This window comes from Drosophila miranda (genome assembly GCF_003369915.1).
Source record: "Drosophila miranda strain MSH22 chromosome Y unlocalized genomic scaffold, D.miranda_PacBio2.1 Contig_Y1_pilon, whole genome shotgun sequence".
In the NCBI taxonomy this organism is placed as follows: domain Eukaryota; kingdom Metazoa; phylum Arthropoda; class Insecta; order Diptera; family Drosophilidae; genus Drosophila; species Drosophila miranda.
This window is the reverse complement of record NW_022881603.1, coordinates 22969531-22992490: the sequence shown is the minus strand read 5'-3', so window position 1 is coordinate 22992490 and position 22960 is coordinate 22969531. Positions and strand designations below refer to the sequence as shown.

The following is a 22960-nucleotide window of genomic DNA, read 5'->3' as shown; positions in this document are numbered from 1 at the left end:
TCAGCGGATGTTGTAAATTCCAACCGAACCTCAATGCGATTCCATTTATAGAACGATGGTTAACCGCACGAGTTGTTCCTGGCTGCTGCCTCTTCTCTTGGTGGCCATGGTCGCGGGGCAGGATTCTGAAGAGTCTAGCAGCATCTCCAGCTCCAGCTCTGGCGAGGATCTAAGTGAGGAAAAGTGCGGCAAGGAGGTGATCTGTAGTGGAAAATATTTACAGGAATAATCATTAACATACCATCTATTAACAGCGGAACGGCTGCTGCTCGGAGCTCTACATCGGGGAGGAGGAGGAGCTGGTCAAATGCTTCACTATTCACTCATCCAAGCTGCCACCAGACGGCGAAAGCGATGTCGCCACGAAAAGCACGATCTGAAAGTTGAAAGTTGTAATGTAGTACGAATAAACGTAGGGTCTATCCCGTCACAACAGGTTACAACATAGTCGGATACACATTTATAGCGCTACTGCTCCGAAATGGATTATCAAGTGCGTACAGCGGACATCTATGACTTGGATGCAATCGACACACTCATCCACTCGCCCACCGTCAAATGGTTCGGCAACATTCGCCGTGGAAATACGTGGAAAAGGCTAAGCTCTTCAAATGCTATCAGACCTACCGGATGGTGGTGCTCCATAGGGAGACATCCAGCATGATTGCCTATGCGGAGTACCGCAACTTACCGAAAGGCCTTGTAAGCTGCTACTTTTTCTTAAGGCCATCTTAATCAGAAGCTTGGTATTGCAGGCCCGAGGATAATGATGACATTGTGGCAATACACGAGTACGAATATCCCGAGATGCGTGAGGAGCTGGGAGACTTTTACATAGCCGAGGAGATACTGCGCACGGATAGTGGAAGGCAGAAGCGAACGACCGAGAGAACGGAGACCGAGAACGACTGCCAGGAGATCGAAACAGCCGTTTTCATCTGGCTGTCGACAGACATCGACATCCGCTTCTATGTGACGAACTATGAACTGGAATCCTTTGGCAATCTGGTCAAAACTATCGAGGGTCAGTCGGTCCATGTAGAGATGTTCAACGTTTCGTAAGTTTCTTTAACAACAAAAAACAGTCTCCTGAACTTAGATACCCGGCCATTAGCTCTGTCCAGGCCAAGATCGCCGCCTGCCTGTTCACCTCAGATGCTCTTGACGATCTGTCTGCCATGACCATTCTGGGCGGCTTGCAAAAGAACGACAGTGGCCTAAGGTGCGCAAATTATTGACCTAGTCCTTTTAGCATATCCTAAAGATACGAGTATATCCGCAGCGTTTACAGTGGTGGAAAGGCGAAAGTCAGCTCCATACATGGCACAATTATTGAGGCTAACTACACAAGCGGATCGAATAGGTTCTTTATGCGTGAGAGCCTCTTTTCGAAAATGAAATACATCATTGGAAGTTCGTCATCAATTGCTACTGAACGGAACATACACATATCTTTCTCCTTCACTTTTTTCTTGCAGAACTTGCGAACTCCGAATACTACATTAGCAAAGAGCTAAAATCCATTAGTGTAGTTTACAGTGCCGGTATGCATCCACGGGGATCTGAGTTGGCCCTTGATGCGGCATCGAATGTGTTTGTCCTGAAGTACATTGCGGCGCGCAAGGATTTTCCGCTGGAACGCTTGTTCAACAGCGTGGTAGCCATGTTCTGTGACTTTCCCGACCGCGACTACTGCATGATGCTGATCTCGAAGGAAATCAAGTCCATACGCAGCCACGTAGAGGTGCTCAAATACTTTATGGTTAGACACAACCGTTGTCAACTCTAAAGCATAGATGAATATTTATATCTGCAACTTCCCGTTTCAGCCAGTTGCCTCTCGCCCCAGTGAGGTGGCTAATCCGGAAGAGGTCTACATCACCCATCGCAGCACAATATTCGGGGAGATAAGCTTGTATGAACTGCAGAAGGAGGACGGTGCTGTGATTCAAGCCCTGGCCGTCGGTCCCAGTGTATCGGACTTGAAGTCGGACGGGAGCTCCGGCTCCTCAACAGGAAGCAGTTTCTCCTACACCTCCAAGATCAATGAGAGCGCTGAGCTGAAGAACGAACTCGAAGTCATCACCGCCGTCATGAAGGATGTCCTGGAGAACGAGCTCAGTGAGTTCGCCGTCTATACCATTCGGTGCGGCAACTCGGCCAAGGCGGCCAGGGAGAATACCGCTATTGGATTCGTGGTGTTACGCCAGTTTCGGAACCACGATCATCTCCATTATCACTACCATCTGCCCAGGCACCAAAATTATCTGAATTTTTTTTGCGGACCGAGATCATTTCGTTGCGGCTGCACCCCCTATTTATGATTAGTAGCGATCTGATATTTCGGGATCTGGCTATGAAAACGAGCTACCGGGATTATTACTTTGTTTCCTCGCCAAATGTAGGTACCCGACTTCAAGAGACTCCATGTCTACTTTAGAATTTACTCGCAGGGTCACCAGTTTACGAATGACCTGAAGAAGATGATGACAGTCGTCGAACCGAATCCCATGAAAAAGAGTCCGACCACATTCAGAGTCCCTAAGGAAGAGGATACTTTAAAGGAGAGACTGAATCTGACTGTGCATAATTTCTACCAGGATCACCTGATCATCTATCGCCACAAATTGAACACCACAAAATGGTTTGGCAATAGCGAGAGGCTCGTAGTTATTGGCTTTACCGATGTGGCCAAGGCATTTCTGCGACAGCTGGTCTTCCAGTGGAACAGCAAGGAGTGAGTGGCATTGTAATGTCTTCTTTCGCATAAGCTACCCAAAGTCTTCTCGTAGTCACCAGAATTCAGAGACGTACACCTGTTTGCCCCGCGTCCAGGTGACAGTGATCACCATGCCGGGAATTGTGGAGGCCGAGTTCGACGGCATATTCCAGTGCCCATATTGCTGCAATTCTGGCACCTGCTACTTGTCCTTCCAGAACGTCTCGTGCTACGTGAGAGATGTGACTATCCGCATGGATCTGCGGCACTGGGTGCACTTTGTACCGGGGAGGATTGATTTTATCAACATGTTTGGAATCCGTTCCCTCCGTAGCATGTTCTGGGTATTACGTTGAGTATTTGTAGGGAGAAGAAGTTCGTAAAACTGGAGAACAGCTGCGAGATCTACTACGACACATTGTTGCTGGCGTGCTATAAGGACTTTGCCATGAGGACGCTAAATTCGAGATCAGCGATGGCCAAGAATCTGCCATGCAACTTCGTGGAAATAAACTCGCGGCTCAAGAAGTTGTTGCTGTTCTACAAGGTCCGGGTGGTGCTGGAGGAGATGCCCCGCACATACAAGATACTCGTATATGGGTCTAATCTGCAGACCTACGAATGCATTGCCTTTCTGACCAGCCACGGCGTAGAGCCTTCGCGCATCGTGTTGGTCCAGCCACGTCGCATCACCGGCATAACTGCGGAGGAGAAGCTGAAGAATCCATACTGGGACAAGAACCTTCAGTACATCTTGGACGACATCCTCATTGACTCCGGGATAGAGCTAGTCGAAGACCATAACTTTGTACGCTGGGTGGAGGACGATTCATTCCACTTCATAATGGAAGTGGTCTTCGAGCACTTCCCTAGCAAAAAATAGACCTCCTTCGAATGCGGTCTCTTCATTGCATTCGACAAGGGGCACATGGCTTCTAGAAGGAAGAAGTGTGAGTACTCAATCTCAACGCAGACTACACTTAATAATTTCGTATTGATCCTTCCTCTTAAGTGCTGAAGCAATGTGGCATTCAGTTGCGCAAGGACGATATTTTAGTGAACGAGGACTTCCAGACCAACGACCCAAACATCTACGCAGTGGGTAAGTTCATCCAAATGAAGGGCGCGCCCAACTACCAGTACAAGTACACCAGCGAGAGGGAGCTGGGCCGCAAGGTGGGAAAGTAATCTGATCCGTTTCCTAGAGATTAGCCAAAGAGATTGATCCTCTTGCTTATAGCTGATGCACATCCTGAATCTAACTCCCAAGCCGGATAACTCCGAATACAAGTACTCGAAACCGCTGTTCTTTCAGGCACTTCTGCCACTCAACTATGTCATTACAAAAGAGACCATGCCACGTCGCTACCTCGCCTCCCAGCTTCCCCCGGAGTTTGCTTGCAACCTCACCACCTATAAGGACAACACCTTTTGCCGCGTCTGCTTGGCACCCACCATGGTAGTGGACGAGATTGTGGTGGTCAGCAATAAGGTATGACTGTGTCGCCTCCAATATGGATGACCCCTATTGATCTCAATTTCAGGTCGCTCACTTGGATTACCTGGAGCACTTCTGCGGAAGGCACGAGCTGCTGCTCAACAATTTGAAGGCTCGCTTCAGCGTCAAGACAATCGATTGTTTCCTGATGTGCTTCCAGGAGCCCTGGACGGAGCTGATTATGCACGAGAACTTCCAGGACTTGCAGGAGCAGAATCATGAGCTTCTGAGGCCAGTAGCCACCTCCAACCAAATGTACGTATTCCGACAGCCGTGTTATCTGCGCGTCTTTGCTTACTTATGGACGAACCTTGTAGAAAGCGAACCGCAACCCCTTCATGGATGTGGCCGTGCTGGACTTTATAACGCTGAACAAGCGGTACTTGGAGCAAAAGCTTCTCAATTTCCTGCGAGAACACCGAAGGGACTTCCATCATCCGTTTGCATTGCCCGAGGACTTCCTGACTCCCGGTACAGCGGGATGGGACAGCGATCCTGAGACGGAGACAGAGATCGAAGAAGTGACCATAGATATGTAGCTCAAACCGTCTATAACCAAGTAGTCTTTTTCCATGTTGTGTGAACCATTTAAAATATATATTTGTATTATCTGAGCAACCATTAAATGGCTAAGTCAACAAACTATGTGATTCGGATGGCTGGGATCCAGGATCTGCTCCGAATAGAGACTCTATACAGCCAAATATATTACCCCAAGCTGTTCATATTATCGGAACAAAGAGGTCTTCCTTCGGTTATTATAATCAATCGCAGAGACGTCATGCCAACCATCTCCTTTCGGAAGGCACTGTAAGGCCCTGTGAATAAGGGAATTTCGCTCTCGCTTCAGCCCGTTTTTCACCCCACAGTCCCGTGGACAACGACGATATTGTGGAGATGATAGACCACGAGGAGCCGGAGCTACGGAAGCAAAATGGAGATTTCTACATAGCCGAGGAGCTGCTCGCCTCAGAAAAAACTGGGCAAAACGAGCTGATCGTCGTTGCTGAGGTAAGTTTTTGGAGCCACACTTTAAAGTATTGTGCAATGCAATCTCCAAACAGTTGGCCGAATCTATCGCAGGCCTGATGTGGCTAACGGACAAGCTGGATGTGGAGCTACTGGCAAAAAACTTTCATCTGGATCGACTCGGTAACCTGACTCGATGCACGCCTGGGGCCAAACATGGCCGGGTTACCTTCGAAGTCATGTGAGTGGTTTAAACATTGCATTACTACAGGTGTGGAGATAATGTTTTTTATCCCCAATCGGCCGACTAATTATTTCGAATTAAATAAAACTCGGCGCAGAAATAAAATTACGATATGTTCTTTAATGCGTGACATCCAAATTGCAAGTGTGGCTTGCCTGCCCTTTACATTGCCGCTCCGATCGCTAAGCGCAGCTTCGCTCGGCCGCCGTCGGTAGGCAGACGCAAAGCGGAGATAGCGAAGAGCGAGCTGGCAGAGAGCGTTTAGCAGGGCAAGCAAGCGCAGAGCTTGAACAAACAAATGAGTGACATAGACATAAGTAACAAACAAAATAAGCGGCTGAGGGCCAAGAATTAGGTGCTATTTGGCAAGCAGCTAATCGGCTGGGTTCTGCTCCGAACATTCACCCCCCGTTGGAAGGCAAAGGCTTTCAACAGATCCATCCTGAAGGGGCAGAACCGCTATTTTTCCAACGGCCCTCTTGAAAAGGCCTTTTTGAGTGCGGATGACGGCTACTCTGATGGTTCCATCTCTTCCTGGTATGACGCTCTCAATGCGGCCAAGCGGCCACCTTAATGGTGGCAGCGTTTCCTCCTTGATCATGACGAGCGCTCCTAGCTTGATGTTTGGAGACGATGACCGCCACTTGCTCCGCTCCTGAAGAATCGAAAGATACGTCGTGCTCCATTTTCTCCAAAACGCCTGCTTCATTTGACACAGCCGCTGCCATCGACTAAGTAGGTCGACCCGGAGATGCGCCACATCTGGCTCGTCGAATGCAGTTTTCGGGGCTCCATTGAGAAAGTGGTTTGGCGTGAGCACATCTAGATCATCGGGACTTTCTGTAATTGCATAAAGCGGACGGGAATTTAACAAAGCAGAGATTTCACAAGCCAAGGTCTGAATTTCATCAAGAGTAAAAATGTAGGTCCCGACGATGCGATGAAAATGATATTTAGCTGCTTTAACAGCCGCCTCCCACAAACCCCCAAAATGAGGTGAGCGAGGGGGATGAATTTCCAGTCGATTCCACTAGAAACGCAGAGATGTGACACAGCCGACGTATGAGGATCACTGAGGAACATTTGCCGAAGCTCCAAAAGCTCATTTTTTGCTCCTACAAAATTTGTAGCGTTGTCTGACCAGATGATTCGAGGTTTGGGACGTAGACTTATAAAACGCCTTAATGCTGCCAGAAAGGATTCTGTAGATAGATCCCGAACGACTTCCAAATGAGTTGCTTTGGTGCTAAAGCATACGAAGACAGCGATGTAACATTTGATAGGAGGCCTGCTTCTGACTTCCGACTTGTGATAAAAGGGTCCGCAAAAATCAACGCCCGTTGTGTGGAATGCTGGATTAGTCCTTACGCGATCCGCAGGCAAGTTTCCCATGATATGTTCCCTCAGCACTGGCTTCAAACGAAAGCATCTAACATATTTGCGAATGATTCCCGCAACATATTTGCGTCCACCAATAGGCCAGAATTTTTGCCGAAGCAGTCCGAGCAATCCTTGAGCTCCTGCGTGGAGAAACCTTTCGTGAAAGAAGATAATAATAGAGACAGTGACACGATGTCCCTTAGGAAGCAGGATCGGGTGCTTCGCGTCGTAGTCCAATTCGGCATTTTGGAGGCGGCCTCCAACACGCAGCAATCCAAAGCTATCCAGAAATGGATTCAGTGAGGCCATCGTGCTTTTTGGGGGTAGGGCCTGTTTGCTGGCGAGGGCCCTTATCTCTTCCGAAAATTGTTGCTGCTGTATTGCCCTTATGAGCAAATGCGTACCATTTTTGATGTCGATTACGGTAAGTTGACCCTTCGACCGCGCTATGCCTTTGTCCTTGAGAATGTAGAATCGATATATGTAAGCAAAGACGCGCTGCATGGATCCGAATGAGTTTTGAAATTTGCAATCGTACGATACATCCCGTTCGTTTGAAACAACTAATTCTGCATGACGACGTTCTGTTACATCGGTCGGCAATTGCAAGCCTACAGGCCACTCTGAGCTCTCAAGACGCAAGAATGGTGGTCCAGAGATCCAAAGGCTGCTATCCATTAGTTCAGCGGGCGTGGATCCACGTGATATGATGTCGGCAGGATTCAACTTTGTGGGCACGTGATGCCAAGTCATTCCAGCGGTGAGCTCCTGAATCCGCTGAACTCGATTAGAAACAAATATATTAAAATTCAATGGTGATTCTCGAATCCAGGCAAGGGCTATGAACGAATCCGACAAGCAATGTATTTGGCATGGAGCTGATAATCCCTTAACTATGGTGGACACTAGTTCGGCTAATACGAGGGCAGCGGACAGCTCAAGCTTGGGGATAGTCATACTTTTCAAGGGCGCGACTCTGGATTTAGAGCATAAGAGATGACTTTGCACAATTCCAAGAGCTTCCGAACGCATGTATACACAGGCGCCATATGCTGCTTGGCTCGCATCTCAAAACGCGTGCATTTCTAATCTGGCTTGCTGCCGAAGCACGTAACGTGGAAACTTAAAGTTTTTAACCATCGACAACTGCGAAGTCAGCTCAATCCAAGTCGTATGTAGATCCTGGGGCAGGCTTTCGTCCCAATTCAACTTTAGGTTTTCGTTCCATAGCGACTGCATAAATATTTTAGCTTTTGTGATGATGGGAGAGAATAGCCCTAGAGGATCGTAGAACCTAGCTAGTGTAGACAGGACCGAACGCTTCGAGGTTGGGCCTGCAGTGGTTCCGACGTGAGCGAAGCTAAACAGAAGATTGTCCGTGGTGGGATCCCAAACTAGACCAAGCGCGTTGGTTACTTCAGTCCCGTCATGAAAGGTAAGGAACTTTTCGCGATCCGCCTCCGATACGCCTTCCAAAGCAGCGGGTTCATTGGAACACCATTTACGTATGGGAAAACATCCTTTCGAAAGTAGCTCCTTTACCTGCTGACGAATCTTGATGACAGAATCAATGCTGTCCCCTCCAGATATGAGATCATCGACATAGAAATCTCTTCGAACAACATCAGCGCCAAGCGGAAAACGCAACTCTTCATCATTTGCCAATTGATGCATAGCACGAATTGCTAAGAAAGCGGCAGGTTTGGTTCCGTAAGTAACAGTCTCCAACTTGAACACCTGAATCTCCTCCTTCGGGTCATTGCGCCATAGGATGCACTGCACGTGCGTATCGGGATGGGAAACGCGTACACAGCGGTACATTTTGCAGATATCGCCACACAAGGCGACTTTAAAAAAGCGGAAACGAAGCAGAGTTATCAGAATTTTAGGTTGGATGGTGGGTCCAGCCATTAGCGCATCATTCAGTGATACTCCAGACGCTGTTTTGGCAGATCCATCGAACACTACGCGTAATTTGGTGGTTGTACTATCCTGCTTGTGGACGCAATGGTGAGGCAAGGAGTACTGCGGGAGGTCTGCCTGCCGCGAAGCTGGCGACATGTGTCCTAAATCACGATACTCCTGGAGAAACTCCATATATTTTGCCTTAAGCTGTGCATTTTTTGCTAGCTTCCTCTCCAAATTGAGAAATCTACGTAGCGCCTGCTGATACGATTCTCCTAATTCCTCTAGACTGAATTTGGTTGGCAAACGCACGGAGTAAGCTCCGGACTCTAGGCGAATGCAGTTTGTGACGAAATGCTGTTCGCAATGAACATCTTCCTCCGAAATTGATGAGGGCGAATAATCTCCATCGACTTCCCAAAACCGCCTTACAATATCGCACAAATTAGTCTCGCAAGCGGAGATGACAGGGGGATCTTCAACGGCTGCTAGCGCCGCACGGGCTTTCTCAGAGTTTTTAATACTTCCTGACACTATCCAGCCAAGTTTCGTCTTCTGCAATGTTGGCAATTGGTCTGACAGTCGAATCTGTCCAACGCACATTAATTCGAAGAACAAACCAGCACCTATCAACAGATCGACAACAGGGCTTGGCGAAATTAGGATCAGCCAGTTTTAGATTATTTGGCATTGGCCAATCCTTTGCGTCTAGGCCGAAGTTAGGCTGCATTCCTGTGATTGAGGCAGTGATAATTGCAGAGAGGAAACCGCGATAGCTTTCGTCTTGAGATTGCAGGACGATGTCCACAGCCTTGCTGGATGGTAGAATTGACTCTCCAATACCGGCGACTTGAACGTGAGACGGGTGAGGATCTAACTGCAGCTGATTGGCGAGTCTCGATGTTATAAAGTTAACCTGAGAAGCGGAATCTAAAATGGCACGACATGGAATAAGCGATCCAAAACGGCCCCTGACATATACGATTGCAGTAGCTAGCAGCACGTTTTGGCTAGGCAGAGATTTTTGACTCGAGGGGGAGGGCTAATATATTTGCTTGCTACTAGGGCACTTGCAGGATCATGCTGGGTCGATTCCGTGCTCGGCGACGGCAACTCAGCGTCAGCGCCCGACTGCATGTGGAGCAGTGTGTGATGCTTGGCTTGGCAATTTCTACATGCCCCTGACTTGCAGCGTTGCAATGAATGGCCTTTGTTGAGGCAGTTTAGACATAAATGGCGCTTCTTCACCTCCTTGTATCGAGAAAAAACAGGGAGATCTATAAATGCCTGGCATCGGGATATGTAGTGATCGGAGGATTTGCAATACTTGCATGTTGAGCTATTATGATCGTTAATGGAGGTGATTAGGGTGCTAGGTTTACTTTCTCCCACCTGCTGGCTAGGAATTGTTACCATAGCCGATCCCAAATTTTCCAGCATCCGACATCTTGCTTCCAAGAATGAGGCCATGCTTGACCACCGAGGCAATCCTGACGTCGGCAAGTTCTCTTCCCATTTCTCCTTGGTCTTGTGGTCCAATTTCGTGCCTATGATGAAGATCAGCAACCCATCGGAAATCTCCTGCGGGGTCGCCAAGGTCTGAAGTGCACGCAAGTGCGAATTGATTTTATCGCTGAGCGCGCGCAAGCCGATAGCCGAGCCCTTCTCCACCCCTTGCAGCCCGAAAATAGCCTTGACGTGTGCCTGAAAATGTAACAGTTTATTATCGAATCGCAACATTAGTAAATTCAACGCCTTGTCGTAATTCTCCTCAGAAAGTTCCAAGGAACGAATCGTATCCAGCGCAGCACCATCTAGACATCCACGAAGATATTGGAATTTTTCGATGATTGGTATACGATGGTCTTTGTGCACCATTGTCGAAAACATCGCGTGGAATTCTGGCCAATCCATGTAGCTCCCACCGAATCGCGGAAGCTGCAACTCGGGCATTCGAGAACGGCCTATACTATTATAGGCGAACAACGACGAATTCCCCTCGAGAGTATGCCGAGCCGTTGAATTGGCAACATTTACCGTGCGAGCAGCCATCAACTCCCGCGACAGCCTGGACCTAACCTTGACATAAACATTCGAAAAGTCCAGCCGGGCATCATGGGCTAACTGCAGGAAATCCAGCCTTTCAAGGCTCGTTTGAGCGGCATCGAAATCCGCATTCATTCGCTCGATCTGCTCTAAGCGAGCTTGAAGTTCTGCCTCATCTAACTCGGCAAGCTCTTCCTTGGTGAGAAAGCGATCCATGGCCTTTAGTTGGCGCGCGATGGACTCGGCATTGTGCTTGTAGAAATCTACATCACTCGGCATTGCTGCGTTCGCGACATTGGTAGGCTCAGGTGCTGCCATGTTGAGGTTTTAAAAGAGTCACTCAGCACGACCGAAAAAGACACCCTGTATACGTATAAACGTGGGAACCGAAAGCAAAGGGATTACAGCTAATGCCTTTAGCTGTGCGGCTGTGCGAGCTGTCCGATTCCGCTTTGTACTCCGCTTGTGTGTATTAGTGAGTTCGCTGCACTGCCTACCGCACTGCACTGACCGAATTGTCGCGACAGAGAAATTAATAGCCAGCAATGCGTGTATGTAGGTGTATGTAAGTGTGTTTTAGCACCGAATTGTGCTTAACCGCCGAAAATTTGCTAGGGCTAACGAATGTCGATCGCGAATGATTATTAATTGACACTGCAACTCAGAGATCACGTCGGGGTCACCAAATTTTATGTGGAGATAATGTTTTTTATCCCCAATCGGCCGACTAATTATTTCGGATTAAATAAAACTCGGCGCAGAAATAAAATTACGATATGTTCTTTAATGCGTGACATCCAAATTGCAAGTGTGGCTTGCCAGCCCTTTACATTGCCGCTCCGATCGCTAAGCGCAGCTTCGCTCGGCCGACGTCGGTAGGCAGACGCAAAGCGGAGATAGCGAAGAGCGAGCTGGCAGAGAGCGTTTAGCAGGGCAAGCAAGCGCAGAGCTTGAACAAACAAATGAGTGACATAGACATAAGTAACAAACAAAATAAGCGGCTGAGGGCCAAGAATTAGGTGCTATTTGGCAAGCAGCTAATCGGCTGGGTTCTGCTCCGAACAACAGGATTGAATTCTTTGAGGTCTGACTTTTCAGTTCGGCGCACACTAAGCCGTATAAAGATCTATATTCAGAGTCCGTACTAATCGGAAAACAGAAAACTTCTACGGGCAGCGCAACGACTATGTCCAGTATAATGTTCACGAACAGTCCGTTAGAGACTGACTTTCAGCTGAGGCATAGCTATCTTCTCTTCTCCCGGTATAAGTCCATCTACGATGGTGGGTTCGACTCTATCTCAAAGACCAAATCTGTGGATTTGTAATTAAATATTTTTAGATCTGCGCAGGGGTCATTACTATATGCACGCAGAACCGGAGATATTGGATTGCCTTCGATCTGCCAAATGACGAAGAGCACTACGATAAAGCAAATGCAGTCCAGTACTTCAGGAGGGCCTCCAGCGCATTTCTGCTGAAGATGTTCAATCTGAATCCTAAGGTGAGGATTGAGTTTACCTTTTTCTATCTTTCTGCCATGTTCAGCGCATTTCCGGAGCTCGATTACTGTGTGCTCAGAGTGCCACCCACATCGACGGGGTCCAAGAGTCTGAGAGAGTTGACTAGGTTTTTCTTGTTGAGTACAAGAGAAGTTCTCATAGCCACTGGGTTCCAGAATCCATTGTTTTTCCAGCGGACTGCACATCGTCCCAATAGCACTGTATCGGATAGTCTATTCGTTGCTCACCGCTGCACTCTGTTTGGGGACCTACACATTTTTCCGCTGAAGAAGAGTGAACTCGATGAAATTACAACCCTGTTGCGGTTACCGTCCCCTTCTAAGGAGACTGTATATCCCGACGGGGATCAGGAGAGTGGGATAAGTTGGACAGTGTCTACCCAGATACCACCGGAGGGGTGTCAAATCATTGACCAAATCTTCTCAGACATTTTCAGCAACGACGAAACCGAATTCACCTGCTATACCATACACTGCGGCAACTCCAAATCCCGCACTATGGTTGGTTTTATTGTGTTGCGGTTAGTGAAAGTGATTTAGGAGTGCTGCCGCAATAAGTCTATTCTCTCGTATCCTCCAGGCCTTTTACCGACTATGACGCTCTCAGCAAGAAATTCTTTCTGCCTCGAGATGAGTTCTTTCTGACTTACAGGCGCGGGGAGATCGTCATATTCAAGCTGCATCCACTTTTCCACATCTGGTGTGACATAATCGTTCGATCAGCGGCAATCCAAGATAATTATCGAGAACTATATTATTTCCACCAATTTATGGTGGGTTGAACTACCTTACTACAGTCAATCTATAGTTTTGGTTTCATTCAATTTTGTAGGGCCTTTCGTTGCCCAACGATCTAATGTACAACATGATGCCTGTGGAGCCGCGTCGGGTGACGAGGAATTGGTTTCCGCAAAACGACACGGACGGTGTTAAGCGACAGATTGATGCGGTTAATTTCCCAAAAATCAACTTCATCAGCGATCATCTGCACGTCGTCTGCCACAATCTGTTGCCCAGCAAGCCAATGGGCATTCCCAGTCCGTTGGTCATTGTGGGCTTCTCTGATATATGTCGGGCCTTCCTGCGCCATATTATCTTTGGTTGGAACAGTAAAGAGTAAGTGCTGCATGTAGCCATGAAATGAAATTTAATAATGAAACACAACTAAATTGTATGTAGCTTTGCCAATTTCAAGCGATACAACTGCCTGCCCATGGTCGATATCACAGTGATAGTGCCACATGGCGTGGTGGAGGCGGCCTATGATTCCGACTTCAGTTGTAGCTATTGTCAGGGGAGCTATGTGAGCATTGGCTCCAGCAGTCCCTTTGTGAAGGACGCCACGCACCGACTGGATCTGCGGCACTGGGTGCAGTTTGTTCCTGGCAATCTGGAGTCTATCGATCGGTGGGTCTACCTGACGTGAGTAATTTCTGACTCTGATCTCCCTTTGATAATTTGCAGGACTGAGAAGGTGATTCGCTTGTCGGACAGCTGTAATATCCACTACGAAAAGTTACTTCTGCTAAAAGACATTAGGTACGGGTTAAAAGACGAGGACACCACTGTCGCAATGCCGCACAACTATTCAGTCATTAATTATCGCCTCGACAAAGTAATACTCTACCACAAGCTGCAGAACTTATTTGAGAACGATTACCTGTGCACTCCGATTATCATTTATGGCTATAGTCTGGCCGTGTACGAGTGCATAAACTTTATTGCTACCCATGGCTGCAAGCCAAAGGACAGCCGCATATTCCGGTGGTATCCGAACAAATCCTTTATCCCAGAGAGGACGCTGGGTTGGATCCGATTCTCATAGAGATGGTGGCCGATTTGGGCATAGAAATTTACTTGTCCGCCAACTTTAGCAGACTAATCTTTTTCCCCAATAAGGATAACATCGAGAGCGTAGAGTTGCAGCTAATTCCCAGTCAGACACTAATCGTTTTGAACTGTGATATCTTTATCAATTTGAACGAGAGTTTCATGTGCTCAGGATTTGAGAGAAGTATATCATGAATAATCGCAATTAACTTTTTAATTTATATTCCTTCACAGTACTGCTTGACTCTGGAATTGATCTGTCGAACAAAAAAATCATTGTCAATAACGAGTATTGTACCAACGACACCAATATTTATGCCATTGGCCAATACATCACCATGGCGCACCCCAAGAGTGCGCTGAGAAGGTAAGCCTTCAGTGCTCCGAAAGTACGGAACAGTACTGAACGATTCCTAGAAACTCAGTGTCGTCTCCTTTAGCTGGCTTTCGTCCTAAATATGCAGGCTGGATCGACTCAGCAGCGTTTCTCGAAGGTGAACATATTCACGGGCCGTCTACCGCTGGATTACCAGGTAGTGAAGATAGTTACACCCCAGCCCCTGCTTAAGGCTCAGCTGTCTAGTGAATATATGGAGAGCATGACGATGATTGTCATGGAGATTGTGTGCGTTACAAAAAAGGTAATAGTTTTCTGTTGTAGTTATTTGGGATCGCATCAACTTTGTAGCTCCTTCTTTAGAAAAAAAGCTTATTGTTTCTCGAATACTTTTGCGGCCAGCACGTGGCTCTGCTGAATAACATGAGGGACCGGTGGAAGAGTGGCTGGATAGAGAATTTCCTGGAGTATTTCGAACAGCCCTGGACAGAACTTATAATGCAAAAGATTTCAGGATCTACAGTTGAAGAACCGCAGGTCATTGCTGGCCATATTGATGATGGATACCAACCCTAATTTACGCGATGCAGACAATAGACACAGTTTGGAAGAGGCTCAGAGAATGAAGCTAGAGAATAACTTGATTGAATTTGTGGGAACATATCGCAAGGAATTTGTCAATGAGTTTGCTCTACCAGAGGAGTTTAATGCTCCTACATGGTAAAATATCTCGTTTCTAAATTTATTTAAATATATATTTTGGTATTTTAATTTGAAAATCTGCTGGAATTAGTTCGAAAATTCACAGAGATACGCGTACTGTAAGGGTGTACTTCTTTCTGTATTGCATACAACGCTACATATCTAGACAAATATAATTGCAATTTTTACATTGTACAACACATTAACTCTATAAATATAAAAGGACGAAAGACAATCGTATCCTTCCCTTGGGATTATCCTAGAGATTTTGTTAATCGCTTCGTTCTGTCGTCAAGTTAGCTAGTAAGTTTAGTATAACATCATCCATCTATCTCTGTGGGTTAGCTAGCTTATTCAAATATACTACAAAGGGAGTCTGGTGTCTAGAGTGGAGTGCAGTTCGAGGCCCGGCGTCGTGGCTGGTTGCGGACAGGGGGCAGGGGGCTGAGGCCACTGGGGAAGACGATGACGTGTTGATTGAGTCGGTTTCATATGCCCTGCAAGAACCTTCGTAACTCCTCCTCTGTGTCGAAGATCATGACGGGGAAGGGCGATCCCGGAACGAACGCGCCCGCCCACTTGACCTCGACGCGATAGTCGCCGGGCTCGGTTGGATCGTACTGCAAATGATTGAGATAAATTGAAGCATATCGATGGGCTAAAAGGCTCGTTCTCCCCTCTTACCTTGCACAGGATGGTGCGATCTTTTTGGCTCTCACGCTGCATTTCTACGCGGAAGGCGCCCTTGGGACCGCGTACGCGAACTGTCAGCTGTCCTGCTCCGGCGCCACGTGTGTCGCAGATGAAACGGGACTGGAAGGTGGCCAGTACACCGTGCTCTATGCCCGGGCCATAAACGCGAAACTATGGAGGAGAAGAGCCATGAGTATATCTTTGTACATAGTCAATATGAATTTCTCAACTCACCTTGCTGGCGTCTGGTGCTCCGGCCACTTTTAAAGCGATGGGAGAGCCGGGCACATTTTGGCCGCCATACTTGATGGTCAGCAGATGACGACCCGTTTCCTGCGGCTTGATCTTCAAGGTGAATGTGGCATCTCCGTGGTCGTAGAGCTCGCAGTAGGCCACTTTGCGGACGCCGGCACAGTGAGCGGTTAGTTCGCCAGGACCTGCTCGCCTGGTGTCAATCCACGACTTGATATCCTTGCCTACAATACCGTGGCGCAGGCCCTCGCCGGAAGCAATCACCTTGGAGGCATCCATGGAGGAGCCCACAGCCACTGTGAGCGGACAGCCCTTGACCAATCGGCCATTCCACTTAACGGATAGAGTAAGTGTGCCCGTGGTCGACTTCTGCGGCGTGTACGAGGCCTGCCATATGTTTTCGCTGGGACGGGGCTGCGCCAGGCTGACGGCCAGCGATGTGTTGTCCTGGCTGGTGCATAGGACTACCTCTGGCCTGCCAGCCGGCGCATTCGAGGCATCGATAGTGAAGTGCGCCGCCTCGCCCGCCTGCGCCGCTGCCAGACCACGGCCCATCAGCTGAACCTTATCCGCAGCTTGTTGTCCTGTGACAAAGGCGCTTCTCGGACATTGGGTGATGGTCAGTCCGCTCCAGGTCAGGTCCAGATCGTGCTCCCCCGCAGCCAGATTCTCTCCAGTGATGTTGAGGCACATCTTTCCATCAGACATCTGGTCCACGGGCATCTCGATACCATCGATGCTACAGACCAGCTTGCCAGGTCCCGCATTATCCACCTCGAAAATGATGCGGGCGGGTAGAATCAACCGTACGTCATGGTCAACCAGCGTGCCCCAGCCACCCTCTGGCATGACCTTGTTGGACTCCACGCAGGAGATGTGCCAGGGCGAGCCGGGCAGGCTGCCTCGATTGGGGCAGCTGGCTCGGATCTCGTATTTGCCGACCGAGAGGATTACGTAGGAGATGCGCCACTCGTTATTGCCCAGAGCCTTGATCTTTGGCTCAATGCGTTCTCCATACTCGTCCAGTCGTTCGATCTGCACATTCGGAGCAATGGGACAGTAGACCACAAACGAAGCCTCCTTGTTCCGATGATACACCTCCAACCCATGACCAGCTGCCCTGGCATCGTTCCTCACGCCACTGACTGAGGCGGTAAAGTTCAGGGGCGAACTGGGAATCGTCTCCCCGCCGTACATCAGCGTGAGCTTGTAGTTGCCTGGCTGGGAGGGCACAAACTCCACGTTGTAGAGGCCTTCCGACTGCTCGTTAATGAGCACGGGCAGGCTCTGGTTGCTGGGCGAGATGGCGAACGCCTCCAGCTCGGCTGTTCCGGCATTGTCCGTGCGCACGGTGAAGCTGTTGGGGCTGTGCAGGGCTAGTGATTCCTTGGTGACGCCTTGGATGCTGACCTTGCTGCTGTCGAAGGACTCAGAGGTAAAGGGACTGCCTGGCAGCGGCTTTGATTGATGAAGTACCTCTGCGAAACATCAGGTTAGTAAAGAAGTGAAATGTCACAAATTGATGTTTAGTACTCACCAATCAGGCATTGGCCCGGCTTGTTGATGCTGAATTCCGCCTGAAGATGTCCGTTCTTGGTCTGGTAGCAGCGGACGGGCAGCGCCTGTCCTCCTGGTCCCGACACCACCACATCAAACTCCCTCGCCGGCCTCTTCACGGTATCAATAGCAAAGGACGTCGTCTTGCCCACTCTCGCCTGGTAGAGACCCAAACCGCTGACGCTGATCTCCTTCCCGGCACTGGCCGGCAGCACGTTGATCTCCAGGGGCTTTAACGAGATGGGTACGTCGTTGAACAGGATGCTGATCTTGTGGGGAGCCACACGGGTTGGCTGATAGACGATCTCATAGACGCCGGCCTTGTTGGGTCCGCGGATGGTGTGTGGCACTTCGGTCGCTCCGCAACGGACAAGGGCAGATAGATCCCCCTGACCGGCCTCGTTCAGGGAGACGCCAATGCTGGCCGGGCGATGGCAGAATGCCTCCCCCACCTCTGTGATCTTGACGAGCATTGGATCGAAGGCGCAGAGGGTGCGCGATCCAATGTGCTGGCGCGTCTCCCGATCGATGAAGCGCAGCGTGTAGTTTCCAGTCACATGGGTGCGGAACTCTGCCGTCTGTCGATTGATTGTGTAAGGCACGGACTTCTGATCGGGGGATATGATCTCCACGATCTGATCATCGGCTGGGAAGTCAATGGCGGCCAGGCTGCCAATCTGTATGTGCTGCGTGTGCTGCTGGATGTCCACGCGGAAGGGACTGCCATCGACGGCCACCTCGTTGAAGGTGATGTTCACGTAGTGGGGCTCCGTGCTCTGTGGCACAAATGTCACGTCGTACAGGCCTCGGGCACAGGCCACCACCTCAGCCTTGACTGTGCTGCTGTCGGTGGAGACTACCAGCTCCAAGGTGCCCTCGCCAGCTCTGGCTGCATCCACACTGAATGTCACAGGTACTCCCAGTGTGGCCGGACCATACTGCTGCTCCAGTCCGCTAATGCTGACACGCGAAACATCGAAGACATTGCAGCTGAAGGGCGAACCGTTGATGTGCTGGTCATTCGCGGTCACGCTGATCTGGTGACGACCCACAGTGCTGGGCCGGAAGGAGGCGGAGTAGCTGCTACCATCGTGCTGGCTCATCTGGCAATGTTCGTTGTCACCCGATGGAGAGGTGACAAAGATCTGTGGCTCCACTCCCTCGAAGCCTTCCAGCTCGAAGGTGTTGTCCATCTTGACGGCCGCCTGCTTGAGGCACTCTCCCATAGCCATGGCACGGGGCAGTCCCATAGATGGCGAAGCGGCCGCAGCTGCAATGTGGCAGCTGAAGGGCGATCCCGGCACGGGATGGCCATTGAAGCGTACTGAGAGCGAGTGGGAAGCCGTCTCCGTTGGCTTGAAGTTCACCTTGAAGCGAGCATTGCCCTCGGATTGGACAAAGTTGGGTACATTCTTGCCATTGACGGCCACAATAATCTCCAGATTGCCAGCTCCCGCCTGGGAGGCATTGATTCCAAAGCTGATGCTCTTGTTGACCACACCGGCTCGGATGTCCGTGACAATCACCTTTTCCGCGGAATAGGCCTTCAAGAGGAAGGGGCTTCCTTCAACATGGCTACCGCCGGGCAGGCGAACCTCCACTGAATGATCGCCCACTTCCATGGGCTCGAACTTCACGTTGTAGCCCAGGGCGGAGGAGCCCAAGGGGTCGATCTTGACTGGAACACTGCGTCGGGCGGGTCCCAGCACTTCAACGGTGGGTTTGGTGTCCGATTCCACCACAAATTCGAAGAGCCTTCCAACGCTCAACTTGTCCATCGTCTCTGGGGATTGGATGCGAGCTGCGGCGGCCACGCGACAGGTGAACGGAGACCCAGGCACATCCTGGCTGTTGAACCGCAGCTCCACGGTGTGGCTTTCGGCCTCACGGGGCGTGAAACTAATTGCATAGGTGTGCTGTCCTTGGGCCTGAGCCGAGGTCGGTACTCGGCCGCTATTCACAGTCACCTCCAAATTTCCGGGACCCGCCTGGGAGGTCTCCACCAGAAAGGTAACGGGCTTGCCGACTGTTCCACTGCTTACATTCTTCACCTTGATGGCGCTGACATCGTAGACCTGGAATGAGAAGGACGATTTCAATATATCTCACTTCCAGATTGGATCTGGAGTGCATACCTTCGCTGCATAGGGACTACCGGCGGTGGCCAATCCATTGACCGTGACATTGACGCGATGCTCGCCCACGACGCGGGGCACAAACTCGGCCTTGAAGACGCCCTCAGCGGACTGATGTACCTGGGCAGGAACTGACTGGCCAGCAGGTCCTGATTTTCATTTTTTTTTGGTTTCATTTCGCATTCATTTTTAGTATTGATTAATGATTATTTCGATTTCGATTTTGATTTTGATTTTCGACGCGGCCGGAAACGAGTTTTGAGATTGATTTCGTTTGTTTGTTTGTTTTGTTGAAATTCAGTAATTGGGCAACGATTTTATTTGGTCGAATGTGTGTGTTTGGTTAGTGTTTGTTCGGATTTTTCAATCGCGAATGAAGCGAAAAATTTGGAAAAATCTTCACACAATTAGTAATGGAATTAATTGGATTGAAACTTTCAAATGTCTGAAAGTGTAGGGTCTGATTTGGGTTAGTTGTGTTTCGAGTCATTTGAGTCATTTACTGGGGAGTGCAGTTAGTCGTTTAAAGATTGTGCTAGAAAGGGTTAGTAGACTGACTGATGGCATGGGTCAGAGACACTATAAAGATATCCTATTCTTTATTTCATATATACATCTTTATACAGTGTAAACTAAGAGAGTCCCTGCTGGATATACACAACCTATTGGGCGTACGTTTGATTGAAACCAGTTTTTATTTAGATCCGAGTGATGCTACAGTGTATAATCAGTATCAGTATGGAACAGATTAGTATACAATCGGACATTAGTAAAAACTTCATTGTGTTAATGTATTGTGGGGTATGTTGGTATTGGTATTGCCATAGAGTTTCATTCGACAGGACACTCTTTGGGGTTATTTGTGGTTCGGACTGTTAGCGAAATAGTAAGTATATATACACCTGGTAAACGGAATGTATATATTAGGGGGCGGAGAGCATTGAGGGAGCTCTCGCATTGTAAAGTATATATAATAAAAGTAAGTATATGCATATATGTATATATATATATATATATGTAAAGGACAGTGTATCAAGCAGTTAGCACTATCCCATCTAAATTAACATTTGAACTTAAGATACCATCGATAAGACCTAACCGATATAACCAGACTTAACCGATGTTTAAAAGACCTAACCGATAAGGGGTTATCGATACGGGAGTCGGTTGTTGGAAGTAGAAGCAGAAAGTTGAACAAAAAGTCGGAAGAACAGACTCATTAATTGCACATCTTAAATCATACACTTTGTACTCTTTTTCGAAAAACACTATTAATAAACGATACATTATTATTAATCTTACATTTGGGGGCTCGTCCGCGTCGAATACAGAGCTCGGAGTGTGTGAAAAAGAAAAACAGAAGAAAGCAGAAGCTGATGCAAGAAGAGGATTGTTGAAAAGTTGTTAAAGTTGTTGTTTGTAGCTACATAAAGTTGTAAAGTTGTTGTTGGTGGCTATAAACATTAAGTTGAACAATCCAAATTCTGTGAGCCTAACAGTAGACACGGAGTTTAATAAAAGATCGGTCGTTTAATTCGGTTGGAAAATTGTGAAATTCATTGTCGCGCCGCAGCGTCGCCTTGTCCGTGCGCAGTACGTACACAAGCAGAAAAAACACGCACAGACACGTTGTGTGTGATACACACTTATAAACAGAAAAGACAAGCACTCGTCGGGTACACAGACACAAGTCGAAAAGAGCCGCAAAATGATGCAAACACCGCCGCCGTTGCACTGGAAAGAGAGAGAGAAGGAAGAAGCTGTACCAGGAACGTCGCGCCCGAGTGCAAACGAGATGGAAGATTTAGAAAATGCAGAAAACAATAGTGATGACAAGATTGATCAAATGATAAAGTTGCTAAGTTTGAAACTGCTTTGCGATGAGCAACGAGAAATGAAGATCGCTCCAGATAATTTTACAAAAGTTGTGAGCGATTGTGATGGAAAATCGGTTCCCATAGAAAAATGGTTTGAGATATTCGAAAAAAATGCCGACGCATATGAGCTTACTGAAAAGCAAAAGTATGTGCAGGCCAGAGGAAAAATGACCGGTGCAGCTAAGCTTTTCCTTGAAGCTGAATGCGTGTGCACCTATGAGGAACTCAAGAACGTATTATTGGATGAATTCACATGTAGCTATAACAGTGCAGACATTCATAAGCTGCTGCAAGAAAGAAAGAGGAAGAGTAGTGAGTCGATGCACGAGTACTTGCTGCAGATGAGAAAAATAGCAGCAGTCGGACATGTTGAACACGCGGCTGTTATAAGCCATATTGTAAACGGTCTGGACATAAGAAACGAGTATAAGTATGCCATGTATCGCTGTAAGACCTTCAGGGCCTTGAAAGAAGAGTTCGATATCTATGATCGTTTGAACATATAGGAGAAGAAGGGCAATAACGAACAGCATAAAACGAGTTTCAAGCAGCAAAGTGGGCAAAGCGGTAAAAAAGAATATTGCTATAACTGTGGATCAGGAGAACACAAACGCAAAGACTGCAAAGCCGAAACGAAGTGTTTTAAGTGCAATCAGAATGGTCACATTTCGCGTAACTGTCCTTATGAAGCTGATAAAGTTGATAAAGTTCGCGTCATTTTGGATCGCAGTCGCATGAAAAAAATTCAAATAAACGGCATTGTTGTTGACTGTCTTGTGGATACAGGGTCAGATGTAACCCTAATCAAAGAGAGTATGTTGAAGACCATGAAAAACGTTAAACTTTTGAAGTGCACAACTATGTTGCGCGGTCTGGGTCAGATATCAACAAAGCCTGTTGGATACTTTAATGCAGAAGTTACCGTGGATAAGTTGCAGACCACACAGAAGTTTTTAGTAGTCCCCAGTAGCCAGATTGATTTCGACGTACTTTTGGGGCATGATTTCATTAAAAAGTTCCGTTTCGTCGCTGATATGCAAGGATACACGTTTTTGAAGCATGACGCAGATCCTGTGCCAACAGATGAGCATGCTCTTATATATAATGTAACTGAAGAGTCATCCTTTGTAGCTCCGCCGCAATATCGAAAAGACGTTGAACAGATGATAAGAAACAGTTACCAAATGCCCACAGAAGTTGCAAAGCAGTCTCCAATCCAACTGAAGATAGTTCCCGACGGAGTAATCAAGCCGTTTAATCACTCACCGAGTCGTTTATCAACAGACGAAGCCAGT

General features: G+C 48.2%; 2 protein-coding genes and 1 pseudogene across 3 annotated transcripts in view; 2 read left to right on the top strand and 1 right to left on the bottom strand.

The window, feature by feature from the left end:
• The first annotated feature begins 481 nt into the window (after positions 1 to 481).
• On the top strand, positions 482 to 5175 carry LOC117191529 (annotated as a pseudogene).
• Positions 5176 to 13077: 7902 nt separating this feature from the next.
• Positions 13078 to 14107, top strand: LOC117191528. The gene is made up of 3 exons (XM_033396369.1): positions 13078 to 13398; positions 13462 to 13689; positions 13747 to 14107. The coding sequence occupies exons 1-3, from the start codon at positions 13139 to 13141 to the stop codon at positions 14105 to 14107; spliced, it is 849 nt and encodes a 282-aa protein (XP_033252260.1). The 5' UTR covers positions 13078 to 13138.
• Positions 14108 to 15271: 1164 nt separating this feature from the next.
• LOC117189861 (filamin-C-like) overlaps positions 15272 to 22960 on the bottom strand; it is a 28403-nt gene continuing 20714 nt past the window's right edge. For both annotated transcript variants that reach the window (XM_033394931.1, XM_033394932.1), the window contains 5 exons: positions 19789 to 19937; positions 17634 to 19728; positions 16079 to 17574; positions 15836 to 16015; positions 15272 to 15771 (listed from right to left, as the gene is read on the bottom strand). In XM_033394931.1, the coding sequence (XP_033250822.1) occupies positions 15640 to 15771; positions 15836 to 16015; positions 16079 to 17574; positions 17634 to 19728; positions 19789 to 19937 (4052 nt within the window). In that variant the 3' untranslated portion in view covers positions 15272 to 15639. The remainder of the gene's footprint in view (positions 15772 to 15835; positions 16016 to 16078; positions 17575 to 17633; positions 19729 to 19788; positions 19938 to 22960) is intronic.